This window comes from Adiantum capillus-veneris, chromosome 11 (genome assembly GCF_014529385.1).
Source record: "Adiantum capillus-veneris isolate H3 chromosome 11, ASM1452938v2, whole genome shotgun sequence".
NCBI lineage: Eukaryota > Viridiplantae > Streptophyta > Polypodiopsida > Polypodiales > Pteridaceae > Adiantum > Adiantum capillus-veneris.
In genome coordinates, this window is record NC_140941.1 from 94,134,665 (window position 1) to 94,148,781 (window position 14,117).

At 42.5% G+C, this 14,117-nt stretch overlaps 1 protein-coding gene across 1 annotated transcript in view; it reads right to left on the reverse strand.

Annotated features, from left to right (window-relative positions):
* Positions 1–2,886: 2,886 nt before the first annotated feature.
* ERH3 (P-loop containing nucleoside triphosphate hydrolases superfamily protein) overlaps positions 2,887–14,117 on the reverse strand; it is a 79,233-nt gene continuing 68,002 nt past the window's right edge. The window contains exons 4-7 of the mRNA XM_086523394.1: positions 4,213–4,457; positions 3,976–4,131; positions 3,782–3,869; positions 2,887–3,486 (exon numbers count right to left, since the gene is read on the reverse strand). Coding sequence (XP_086379520.1) covers positions 3,208–3,486; positions 3,782–3,869; positions 3,976–4,131; positions 4,213–4,457 — 768 coding nt within the window. The 3' untranslated portion in view covers positions 2,887–3,207. The remainder of the gene's footprint in view (positions 3,487–3,781; positions 3,870–3,975; positions 4,132–4,212; positions 4,458–14,117) is intronic.

Genomic DNA, 14,117 nt, shown 5'->3' on the forward strand with positions numbered 1-14,117 from the left:
CCCAAGAAAGAAATCCTATGAATAGAACTAAGAACCCAATGCTTCATGAAGAGATTATCCTGTAGAAGCTGCAACTTGGAAAGATGAAATCAGCCTCCTCAAAGATTATCATATGATGTCTTAGATGAGTATATCTCAAATCCCAAGTTGGGATGATTGTAACATCCATGCCCTTTTTAGATGAAGATTGTCTCTTTTTGCTTCACTATGTGCCATAACAATTTTCAAATTAGGTAAGTTAAAGCAATTTTATGTACCATTATTAGCAAGATTAGGACATTTTATGATCAAATTTTTAATGGCTGTTGAATGTTACAAAAGTGTCCAACTTCACTAGAGTCTAGCATGACCATTCCCATCACAACTATAGCTCCGATTTAGGCATCATGGATTATTTTCCTTCTACACCCTCGAGAGAGAGAATCATGTTTTAGCATCATACTTTATTGTAATTTTTTTGAAACATTACAAGATGTTGGAAAATGAAATTCAATAATCAAACTTCAATGGGGTTCTTTCCAATGTTTACTAGGAGTAAAAAAAATTGATCGAGAATTGGACGCACATAGACCCTCACAATATTCTTATAGCTTAGAATCATTTATTAGAGAGATATGAACGCTTAACCTATTTGGACAAGTTTTATATGGGCCTCACATGCTCTCACATGGGGCTGATAAATATGAAAAGAAAGCCCTAGCCTTGCCACTGTAGCTACTTAGTGTCATGTGGAGGTTGCAAATTCATGTAACAACTATAAAGAACCCTAAGTAGAAAGGAGGGTAAGTTGCTTTCCCCAAGAACCGTTATACACACACACACACACACACACACACACCGAACCACCTATTAAAACTTCTCCCAAAAAAGAGGGCTACACCAAACCTCCTAAGATTAGTCACTCAAGTAAAAATATCAAGGTAAGAATCTCTCTTGATTTTTCTAATTAAGTGTTTAATTCATATGCCTTATGATCAGTTTAACTCAACTCTCCTCTTTTTACCCTGATCACTTCTTATTCTAGTCTAATCATCTTATAATCAAGAGTAATAAGCTTAATTATAATAAATAAGTTAAGCACACACTTAGTGAATTGGGCATAAAACTGGTATCATCGTAGTCACCTTATGCTCTCTTATCATTTATAAGATGATTTAATTAGGGATTAATTATAAGTTGCATAATGAGTATTTCACTTACCATAGATTAGAAAAGATTGAGCATGACATGATTAATTTAGTAAAACCTCTTGCTTCTTTACAATAATGATGTATCATAACGTTTTTGTAATTAATTGCCATACATTCAAGTTTTGGCCATTAAAAAAATTAGTCACTAAAATTTGAGCACGTTAGGGATTTTTTCACAACATTCATATGTGAAATTAGTCAAAGGGATAGTCTCTTGTTTATTGAGTCAAATTTAGAACACATCATATATGTGTTCTAAACTAATTAGGAAACATATCTGTTTTTAGTTTGCAACGATGTTATAATAAAAGCAATCAAGTGAGTTTGGTGTGGAAGGTGGGAAAATGATGCCTCGAATGTCATTCTATGGACGCGTAGATGTGATTAGATACTTTTCATCATTATTCTAGTTAGCTAGATAGTTCATGGCCTACAGCAAGGTAGAACATACCGGTTGTGCCTCTTAAACACGGCAAAAACAAACATTGATTTTTGCTAAACTAAGGCTATACTCTGTAGATAAAACTTTACTTAAGCTAGGTGTATAGTAGTCCTGCTTCACATGCGAAATAGGACATGCCTTAATCAACGGCTCAAACACGATGTCACAATGTAGTCAATAAGGCAATGTCCATTGGCTTTCCGGAGTCCCCACAAGATTGGAGACCTATCAAAGGACCCTACACCTTGGTACAGGCTTGGGGACTCACAAAATTTGCCCAATTCTTGCTAGACATAAATAATATCCTAGGTTCCAAACTTTAGTCCAACTAAAGAATAATTATTCCTACCTTTACAGTAACAAGTTTACAAATGTTGAAGCTTCTACATCTATTCCAGGTAGAGAAGTGTTATTCACATAATTTTTATAACAATTTCAAGAGAGATTCAACAAAGGCCCCATACAATTATTCAAGGTATAGAAACTATTCCACTATTTGTTGCAAAACTTTCATGAAACTGAAGGGTTCTGCATATGTTGGCTAGCCACTACTTGGACAGGAGTTTATTGGGCCAAGAAAACATAATCACGTCAATGCCAAAAAAAAAAAAGGATTACAAGCAAACTATTCTTTAAAATCTACACTCACATGCACGCGTGCACACACACATCAACAGACCTCAACGGACCTGATGAAACTCAGAATCCAATAATAGAAGTGGGCAATTTAGAGCGCAAGCAAATATCAGACTTATCAGCACAGATGCCAAGGAACACGTCTACATGCCTTTCTGTGAAAAATAGTAGTCACTCACTCCTGTATGACGATGGTGCCAAAATATGCCTCAAAGTGGAATATACAAGAATGGATATTTCAATTTGTCCTCTTTTTTGTTAGCACAATCTCTCTCTCTCTCTCAGGCTTTAGTTGACATTTCTGGGAAAAAACCCTACAGCAGTAAATAATTACAACAGGGTGAAAAACCCAATGTCAGAAGGGAACCATGCTGACCTCCAAAGAGAAGCGATACGGGCGGAACTCTACCAGAGCTCTTTTTGCATGATACAATGCACAGGGAGAGCTCTATCGTCCAGATTCCACAGAATAAAAACCGACTACTGCAATGAGTCAAATTACCAAGAATGTCTCAGCCTCGGCCTGGCTGGAAAGAACAGAAAAAGACACCAAGCCACTCAAAACAAACTAAACCACAGCCAAAATCACTTTCGCAAAGAGCCGATGAACACTGGTCGTGCAAAAATAATGCCTTTCTCATTCATCTATGTGATAAGGTACATGGTGTTGAGACTCTTAGCTTTACAAATGGCAAGAGTGACGCGGTTAACAAGCTATCAAACATGCCCTCATCAAAAAGCCCTGGTAGCAGCACAATTAAACAATGCCCTTGGACACTTCTTACAAAGCCTACGCTTGAAAAAGTCCAAGACCAGGTGATCATGTCACAACCCAAGAGGCCCCTGCCACACCTCATAGACATTTGCAACTGCCTCTACTCAGAGAAGAAAATGTATGAAGTCAACACCCTCACACTGCATCTTCAGACACCTCCTAGGCTAAGCAGACCCGAACTCTGCAAGCCATTTCTCATGGCGTTCAATGTCAGTGCTTGAGACACTACGTGAAATTTTAGAAAGAGCTTCTTCGAAGTCGCACATGGCAACAGGTTCCTGCACAGCATCTTTCGTCATGTTTTTTATCTCATCTCTAGTCTTCCCAGCAATCTTCCTTCTCATCCCATTCATGGAAGCATCTCTGCAAATATTCGTAAGATCATCACCACTATATCCTTCTGTTCGGCGAGCCACTTCATCGATATCCACATCAGCTGCAACCTGCCCATATTTTACAACACTCTTAGGCACCTTGTCCCCTAGGGAAAATGTTTCAATTTTTTGTTATAAGACCGACATACCACAGTAAACAAAATAGAGATGAAGTCTTTTAGAACAGAGCACTAAATGGCTCTCAAGGACTTTTTGAATTTGGGAAAAACACAACATTACGCTCAAATACATAACAATGCTGCCTCACAGGTAATACAACAAGAACCCTTCACAGTCAATGCCTGCAAGTTAAAGACATAAATACAAACAATGAATCCCTAACAGAAGAAAGTACAGATGGTACCTCGACACCCCTAAGGTTGATTCGAATCAATTCACGCCTACTCTCCTCATTTGGAAGAGGGATATATATTCTTTTCTCAAGCCTTCGTCTGCACATCCAAAAGATGTCTCATCATTCCACATCAAGCAATCAAATACGCTAATATTCATTAATCGTCGTAAATATGCACCAAAAGAAAAAATATAAACTCTTGCCGGAGTGCTTCATCAATATCCCATGGAAAATTTGTTGCTGCCAGCACCATAACTGTTTTCTTCTCTCCATCATCACCACCGCTGTTATTGACACCATCTACTTGCACCAGAAGTTCAGACTTCACACGGCGTGATGATTCATGCTCTCCAGAAGCACTGGTAAATAAGTTTTTAATTTCTCAGCTATGCAGATAACGAAGAAAATGCTGGAAAGTTAATGTCATCATGAGCACGTACCCACGGGCATTGCATAGGGAGTCGATCTCATCGATGAATATGGTACTAGGAGCATAAGCTCTTGCTAAATCAAAGAGACAGCGAACCATCCGTTCGCTCTCCCCTCGCCACTTCGAAGCCAATGTTGCTGAAGATACATTGAAAAACGTTGTTCCACACTCCGTTGCAACAGCCTTCGCCAAGAGAGTTTTACCAGTGCCAGGTGGGCCAAACATGAGAACACCTTTCCAAGGTCTACGAATACCCTGGTGAAAACAAAAGAGTTAAACAAGGACAACAATTCTACCCAAGAAGGCAGCACCAGAGCAAAAAATGTGCTCCCTCTCTTTTTTTCCTGGCAAAAACAGAGTTGTACTAGGGTAAAGGAGCCAGTAATAAGATGGGCCCCTGTTTAAAGACAGGAAGACCACATATATAAGAGACATTTCTGGACCGAAAGCAGCACGAGCCTGCATGTATAGTGGTAAGCAAAAATGTGGCGTATCACTCCCTCCCTGGGTATGAAGGACAAAGATTCAATCATTGATGGCAGTGTTGTTTTATATTCCCCTTTGGGTGGGTCGCTACTGGTAATTGCTTTTGTTACACACAGAATCCACAACGTATGCCACATTTACTGCTCCAGCATTGATACTCTTGTGACCTTCACTGAAAAGATCTTGAGATACTTCCCTACCTGTAGCTTGTTACAGAAAGGTGCAAAGATATTGTTGCGATCTACAGAAAGACCATCAATAATATCTAAACCAGAAGTCTCTAGCAATCAGTAACTTATGGACAATGTTTAGGATGGTTCCTTAATATTGGACAATTCCATGTCCAAAGCTTCAGAGAAAAAATAATTCAAAGGGAAGAAAGGCAGCGGAAAAAGAAACACACAACCCCTCAATTGTCTGCCAAGCAAATGGCGGAATACTACAAGCAAGGAAAGTGCTATGGGAGTGATAAGATCGGGCATGCCTTAGCAAAGTGCCCTATGAAAGAGTAAAAGCCTCAAGACAAACCAAAAACCTCTAGAGTGCCAGAGGAGCGAGCTAAGAAGAGAATGCTATACATGCCAAAAATGATATAGTATAATTAGCACCCTTTTATCATCGCATGTATTAGCAAGAAAGACTATCAAACATGTGTACAAATGACTTGGAATCTTCACACTTTTTTCATTTCTGTCTATCATAGAAGTGAGCATTGTACCTTTAACATTGGTCAAGCGATGTACACTTCTATTAAACTGAATGCGTGTGTACATGAGAAGTACAAGCTCCAACATCCCCCCCTGTCCAACGTGCAGCGGAAAAACGGTGAATCGGATGAGAAACTCGTCTGCAACCGCGATCAAGACACCTCTTTGTGACCGGCAGCCAATAGATCTTGTATCTATCGTGATGGATCTCCTCGCCGTCAAGCCCCTAGCGCGTACCGCCCACCGAATGCGCACTGGATCTCATCGAGTGCAAAGCAACACCGCAAGGGCGTTAGAACCACTAGGAAGAGGGAGCGCTAGGGGTAGAGAGAGACATCGTTGTGCAAAAACGATGGAGGAGAGATGGATGGTGCCTGCAGAAAACGCTAAAGAGGGGATGAGCACGATCTGCAAAATGCTAGCAACACAGAAAACGCTAGAGGGATAGAGAGTGCCCAAACGTTGGAGATTTGCACTGAATAACATGCCAAATAGTACAAGAAGGGGGGGCGGGGGGGGGGGGGGGGGGGGGGGGGGGGGGGGGTCACAAAGTGATGACGTGGCTACCGACAACAGAAACCCTAAAATTCCTGCAAACCCTAATTTCTGTCAAAAACCCTAATTTCCGGAAATCGCGGAGGTGGAAAAAAAATTTATTTATTTTTGAGCGACGCAAAATCCCAGCTTTTGGCTTTTTGCTACGAAAAGAATTGGAGGAGAGAGAGAGAGAGAGAGAGAGAGAGAGAGAGAGAGAGAGAGAGAGAGAGAGTTGAATTGCTTTATTTTTACTCTCATTGAGAGAGAGAGAGAGAGAGAGAGAGAGAGAGAGAGAGAGAGAGAGAGAGAGAGAGAGAGAGAGAGAGAGAGAGAGAGAGAGAGAGAGAGAATTTGCTTTTGCTTTCAAGCTTTTGGGGCTCTGCTTTTGGGCATCCCTTGTAACATTTAAATATGCGGTAAGGGCCTCACTTCTCAGAGCATCTGGACACAGAGTCTGATGAGAGTGAAACCCTAACCGCTCTTTGTACTTTGACATTGATTTAATACATAAAGAAATACCAAAAGGGGCGCTAGTCTTTGGGGCCAATATCTCTAGGCACGGAACTCCGCCGGGCCAGTGCAAGTCTATTGTGATCTGTGAATTGTTTTGAAGTGGTTATTTGGTGTTGTCGCGATTGATTCTTGACTTGGAGTGTCCAAGTCTGTTTTACCGGGGGGGGGGGGGGGGGGGGGGGGGGGTTTATAGGGTAACTACTAGTTTTCCCTACTCAACCAGGAAACCCCACAATCCCAATAATGGCTAATAAATATGTAAACTCGCTAAAAGTGACCTGGACATATATTTAGTAGGAGAATTGCAAAAGACTCGAAACTCTGACCTCGAGAAACCCTAAGAATGGGGGTCCCGCCTCATGCCAACCTATAGGGTGAGCATCACAGTAAAGTGCACCATCTACCTCAAGTACGGCCGGGCACAGCTACAAAACAACCCCCATTCCCTAATCTACTCCTGGGAGATACCGGAGCTGGCATGAGAGGATATTGTTGCCTGCGGAAGAGGTTTGGTGATGATGTCAGCAAGGTTATCCCAAGTCGAGATGTACTCTAGTCGGAAAGAGCCATACCTGGTCGGTCTTCTCACGAACAAAATGGTATTGAATCTCTATATGCTTGGTCCGGGTATGAAACATCGGGTTCCTCGCAATGACGATACAACTCTGATTATCTGCGTACATAATGGTCGTCTGTTGTGAAAAGCCCATCTCCAAAAGTAGCCTCTATATCCACATTGACTCACATGTAGCACTACAAACAGCATGGTCAAGGCAATTGTTGGTTGTTTCTTGCTGCTCCATGAAACTGCTCCTGATCCAAAAGAAAAGGTAAAACCTATGGTCGACCATCGTTCGTCTAGATCACCTCCCCAATCTGAATCACTCCATCCTCATAGAATGACCTGGGAATCCGTACCTCTAGCCGCATACTAAATGCCTAATGACTTGGTCGCCTTCAAATACCACAGGGTCCTAAGCGCCTGCTGCATATGTAACTTTGCGGTTTCTGCATACAGGAACTAAGAACCCACCAGGAAACAGACATCGACACAGGTGTTGAGTACCCAAATGAGAGAACCAACCAGTTTTCGATACTCTGTTGCATCTACTAAAAGAGGAAGATCTAACTGTGACAACTTCTGATTCGGATCCATAAAAGTAGAGATAAATTTGCACTCGGTCATGCCAAATCTTCCAACATTCATGGATATACCGCTCCTGAGAGACGAAGATGCCCCCCTCTGTCTGCCAAACCTCCAATCCAAGAAAATAATAAAGCAAGCCAAGATCTGTCATCTCAAACTCCTCTGCCAAGGTTGCCATAATATTGCGGATGTGCTCAATATGGCTACCTGTTATCACAAGATCGTCGACATAGAGGATAATAAGTTTCACTAACCCTCCCTCACGGTAAATGTACAAGTCTAGATGAGCAAAAGATCTTTTAAAGGAGTGTCGTAGGAAAAAGGAATCAATCTTTTGGTACCACATTCCAGAGCGCTTGAGGCCATGGGATCCATGAGCAACCTACAAACCATGTTTGCAAAGTCCGGATACTTGAACCCTGCAGGTGGTTCCACATAAACCTCCTCTAAATTAACATTGAGGAATGCCAAAACCAGATCCATCTGAAAAATCGGCCACCCGAAGAAGGCAGCAAGGCAGCAACGACATGGGTAGGAGAAGAGGGCTCATCATAGGGAAATCAAAATTTGGGTCTCCAAGAATCCGCAAGTCGGGAGTCATCGTGGAAGGCTTGGAGGCAGAAGCCCCCTCTAAAGGTAAGGTCTCGTTAAAGAAAACATTACGGCTGAAAACAATCTCCTTCTTCTCTGGATCATAGAGTTGCTATCCCACTAAAAGAGAGTTGTAGCCGACAAAAACATTCTTCGGGTCTTGGGGTCAAACTTCGCCCTATGCTCCTTCGGTACATGGACATAGGCATCGCTCCCAAAAATCCAGAAATGGGAGACGTCCGGCTTCTTACCAAAGCAAGCTTCAAATGGTGTCATCTTTAAAACTAAAGACGGTGATCGGTTTAAGGTGTAGACAGCAGTCGCAATTGCCTCAACCTATAAGGACTCAGCGCTTCGTTCTGTAGTGGCTTGACACGTCAACAATTTGTGACATCCCCCCTACTTGAAAGAAAGTAATCGTCCACGATTACAGAATCTCTGAAAAACAACTCAAGTTAATTAAAACAAAAATATGAGGATCGTGCCGACGGACATTAGGGACAATCAGTTTTCTCATTCCAGATTGGAGCTCTTGATATCCTAGGTCGTTGGCTTCCCAAAAAAATATCATCCAATAAGGAGTCTCATACAAGATCGAAGCTCTTGATATTCTAGCGTAGTAAAATTAGTCATCACACCCAAACCACGCTAATCTCCAATGGGTGTCTTGATGCACTAAAATTACATACCTAGGCAATCTCACCCAATTAGGAATATTCATTGGTTGGCACATCACAATGCAACAAAAATGCTCACATTTTGCATGTTACAAAAGATAACACTCCCCCCGCAAATAACCATCTGTTTGAAATAAACCCATGTGGCCAGTGCTTTCCTTGCATTAATAAAGTTGAAAGTAGTAGCTTTTCAGACCTTCAAAGCCTCCATTAAATTCCCCCTTGCATATGCACCATTAAACTGTTGGAGAAAAGAAAGAGCCTTCATCTTGTCATCAAAACCAACTAAAGTGTCGAACTTTACAACTGCACCTGCAACATGGGTACATTGGTAAGAATCATCTATACTCCTTGGCCACTAACATTTTGGCCTCCTGATACCATATTTGTTTGCTGATTGGAAAACCAGCCACATTCAAATTGCCATGTGGCACCCCAATTGGCTTTGAGTAACCTAAAACCCTGGCTCTAAGCCAACATTACCATACATGGGGGTTGGCATCATGCCTTGCATGCCCCCATTGTTCCAAGCATATACTGTTGATTTCCAGGCGCATAACCTGCCATACTTTTTGAAACACAGGTCCACCTCCAAAATACCCAGGATGTGAATACCTGATACATAGCCTGGAAGGTAGTCCCCTGTCCATTTAGACCAACATTTGGAGGCTCAAAGGTGGCTCGCTAAACTGGTATAGCTTGGTTGCTTGTGCTGCTTCTTCTTAGGGTTTAGTCCCCTCGGCCGGGATATGCAGGTTGGCTCCATTCTGTAGTGGCTTGACACGTCAACAATTTGTGACATCCCCCCTACTTGAAAGAAAGTGATCGTCCACGATTACAGAATCTCTGCAAACAACTCAAGTTAACTCAAAAAAAATTCTAAGGATCGTTCCGACGGACATTAGGGACAATCAGTTTTCTCATTCCAGATTGGAGCTCTTGATATCCTAGGTCGTTGGCTTCCCAAAAAACTCTTATCCAATAAGGAGTCTCATACAAGATCGAAGCTCTTGATATTCTAGCGTAGTAAAATTAGTCATCACACCAGACCACGCTAATCTCCAATGGGTGTCTTGATGCACTAAAATTACATACCTAGGCAATCTCACCCAATTAGAAATATTCAGTGAAAAGATCCGGGCCATGAGATATAGAGGCCTTTACAACCAAACGCTCCCCAAACCGCAACCTCCATAGTTTGGAGGTGGTGAGAGTAACCACTGCTCGGACTTCTTAATACTCCCACCGTAAATAACCATCTAGGTCCCTATGAGTAACAACAACAATACTCCCCCTGTAAATAACCGCAAGGGTCCGGGCCATGAGTAAAAACATCACTTTTCAAACATTCAATACTCCTCCCGCACATAACCACAAGGGTCAAGGCCATGAGTAACAACAACAATATCCCCCCATAAATATCCACAAGGATACGGGCCATGAGTATGTGCAAACATTCTCAAACATCATTTCTCACTACTCCACCCGGGAGTATATCACCCTGAAACCAATATTAAAACCACAATTCAAATCGGCACCAAGACAGGTTGAAAACAGATACTATCCTTTCAAATAAATTTCAGACACTACTTCCTCAAACAAAGTTCAAAAGTATTTAAAACAACTAGACCATTCATTCAAGTTTTTGTTCGGACAACTGAACTTTGAGGTCGATTGGCTTGTCCTTCTGCATTACAGTAATTGTAAGATTCCGAATCTAAAGTGTCGCATCATTCTTATCATGTCAAGGCATGCCCAAGAGAACGTCACGGTTGCCCAACTTCTTAATAGTCCCCCTGTAAATAACCACAAGGGTCTGTCCAATGGCTAGCTCAGCTTCAATTTCGCCACCCTCTGGATCATAATCAAAGTCCATCTGCTTCAAGAATTCTAAATGGATAAAGTTTTCGGTACCTCCTAGGTCAAAAAAAATTAGAGCTTTCAAGCCGTTGACTTTGTCATATGCTCGACACAATTCATTTGTACTTTCAAGGCGTATGCCAAAAAAAGCTCTGATACCACTATCACGAAGAGGGGCACCACGTGCCAACGCAAAAGAACAAACTGAACAACTTTAAGCACTTCAAATAACATTGAACTAAAAGAGATGCACGACACATGAGACGGTGAGTGGCAGAGTTCCACCCCTAGAGAGTACTAGCCCCAAACCCTTGCGCCCCTTTCGGTGTTCCTTTATATTGCTTCAACTCAGCACAAGCCAATACTCCATGCTATGCACCTTCACCCGAAAGCGTGCCAGAGAATGAGCCATGTGTGAGAGTGCACGTGTGCGGAAGCCTGAGAGAGAAGAGAGAGAGAGAGAGAGAGAGAGAGAGAGAGAGAGAGACAGAGAGACAAACACCAAAGATGGTGAAGAGGGGGCGATCAATCCCCCCATGACTACCATGAGCAGAAGACCCCGTCTATACAATCAGATGTGTGATCTCTGTGAGATGTGGAAGTGGATACCCCCCTGGCCCCATAAATAGGTATCCAAGGGGAGGTAGGGCAAGGCATGATAAAAATCCCCACGACCCAACAGCAAAATGATATATGGAAATATATGTGGACGCCTGGACAAAGGGGCGGCCGGCCCCAAACTAGGGTGGCCGGCAACCTAGACTATGAGTGGCCAAGCCCGCAGACATACTAGCCGTACAAGTATGCCCTAGACCTGTGAAGCAGCAGAGTGGTGTAAGTCTAACACCATGACACATGTTTAAAGGCCCTTGACCTATAAAAAGCGATTACATGAAGAACTTCAAACTCAAAAGTATCTAGCCTCAAAAGCTGTCGTCCAAAGCTCCCAATGCGTTTTGCGGAAATCCGTACAGTTTCCATATAATCAACGTAAAACGCGGAAATCCGTACGGGTGCCACATCATCAACATAAAACGTGATTGAGTGTGTGTTGGTCCCACTTTATTGTAATGGCTTTAGGTCCCAATTGCCCCATCGGACGGGATGGTGGTGGAAACTCGTCTTTAAAAACAAGCCACTTAGCAAGACTTTGCAAATTGGTAAAACTTCTTCTGCTTCTGCTGCTTCATCTTAGGGTTTAGTCCCCTCGGCCGGGATCTGTAGCTTGGCTATGTTCTTTGGTGGCTTGACACGTCAACAGTGTGTGATAGCTTGTAAGCGTCCCTACGGGGAATAGTCGCACTCAGACAAGCGCAGTACCGGCTGCCCACAAAGATTTCAGCACTCTGGCGCATTCCATAGTCAAGGGGAGAGAGCTCGTGTGGGCATTCCCTACGCAAGCAGATATCAATACAAGCCTATCTCGCGCCTTGATACTGTTGGGTTTGTGGCCTTTGGCCTACACACCGACAATTGGTGTGAGAAACCACTCTTAGTCATTCAATACCTATGTGGAAGATAAGCCTTTGGAATATCTTAGATATTATCTTTGCCTTCATGAAAGTCAAGGACTCTCAGCCGGATAGCCCTTTGGGCCGTATAAGTAAAGGCTCTTTTATGTATATATTCTATGCTATGTTATAAAGGTATTGCTTTGTACATTTTTGTACATTGAGTATTGCAAATTGTGAAACTCTCTCTCTCTCTCTCTCTCTCTCTCTCTCTCTCTCTCTCTCTCTCTCTCTCTCTCTCTATTGTGTGTAGCTATAGCTGCTCACTTTCAAACCACCTGGAGCTATTGGTGTGATGTCATGTATGCCAAATCTCTTTTTTAAGAAGAGATCCAAAAGCATAGACGAACTCCAGAACGCAACAGAGGCAGCAGTAACAACAAAAACTACAAAGGTAAGAAACCTCTAAGAGAATAAGCTCATGTAGTGGAGGACGAAGAAGAAGACGAAGACCAAGGCAAGAAGAACCTGGTCTAGTGCGACGACATACTCTGAAGATTGTAGCCTCTATAGTTCAAGGGAGGATTTTTTTTTTGTCATCCTTTGTGGATATGTATCGACATCCTGTGTGGATATTGTGTCATCCTTAGTGGATATAAGAATCTTCAGTGTATTGTCCTAGTCCAAAGTTTAAGGGAAGGATTGTTGGGTTGTGGCCTTTGGCCTACACACCGACAATTGGTGTGAGAAACCAATCTTAGTTTTCAATACCTATGTGGAAGGCAAGCCTTTGGAATATCTTAGATATTACCTTTGCCTTTATGAAAGTCAGACTCTCAGCCAGATAGCCCTTTGGGCCTTATAAGTAAAGGCTCTTTAATGTATATATTCTATGTTATGTTGTAAAGGTATTGCTTTGTACATTTTTTGCTCTTTCTATTTCCCTCTCTCTCTCTCTCTCTCTCTCTCTCTCTCTCTCTCTCTCTCTCTCTCTCTCTCTCTCTCTCTCTCTCTACTGTGTGCACTGTGGAGTTATGGCTGCTCTCACTTTCAAACCACCTTGAGCTGATCGCACCTTGAGCTCATTGCACCCACAGTCGATCCACCCAATCCAACAGATACCATTGTCACAGAAACACAAGCGTGGACTTGTAACTTTAAAACTAATTTTCTTTTTCACGTGGAATCCTGCACGACATAAAAATTGGAAAAACAATGCAAAAAATCTACCCATAGCACAAGGGACCAGTAGATGGAATGGTTCCCCCCAGAAGGAGATTTTCAATAATTTCTAAACTGTTACAAGCACTTAAACCCCAAATAGAATTTACTGTTCATGTCCCGAATATTTTTCTCATGCATAAAGATGCATGGTTTTATGAGCCTATTGGCTGAAATTTATCATACCGGTAGCAGAAAACAGTTGTGTTTGCTTTGTACTAGGATTTTTCAACACGGGAGAGGCTTCTATAAATATCTACTCGCTTAGGAAATGCCCACAGCAGCTCTCCTTGGTTGAATTCTACTTCTCGAACGTGTCAGAGTGCTGAAATTTTCATGGGCCGCCGGCACTCTGCTTGTCTGAGTGCGACTATGTTAGGTGCAGCGAAATGATTGTTTGCGCTTTGCTCAAGATGAGTGCTCCAAACTATGCTCAAGGTTCCTTTTAGTTCTTATGGAAGGGAGAGCCTTCCGTTCTTAATGGAAAGTGCTATGATCACAAACAAAGTGAATGGACACTGTGCGTGTGAGTGTATGAGACTGAGAGATAGAGAGAGAAGAGAGATACGACACCAGAGACGATGTAAAACCCTCCTCCGAAGGCCCCACTCTCGTCAACGAGAGTAGTCTACTTATTGATTGCACAAAGTGGTACAATGACGATGCCATGGACTGATGCAATCTGGGACTATGTCGTTGACGACGACGGGGATGACGACGATGAC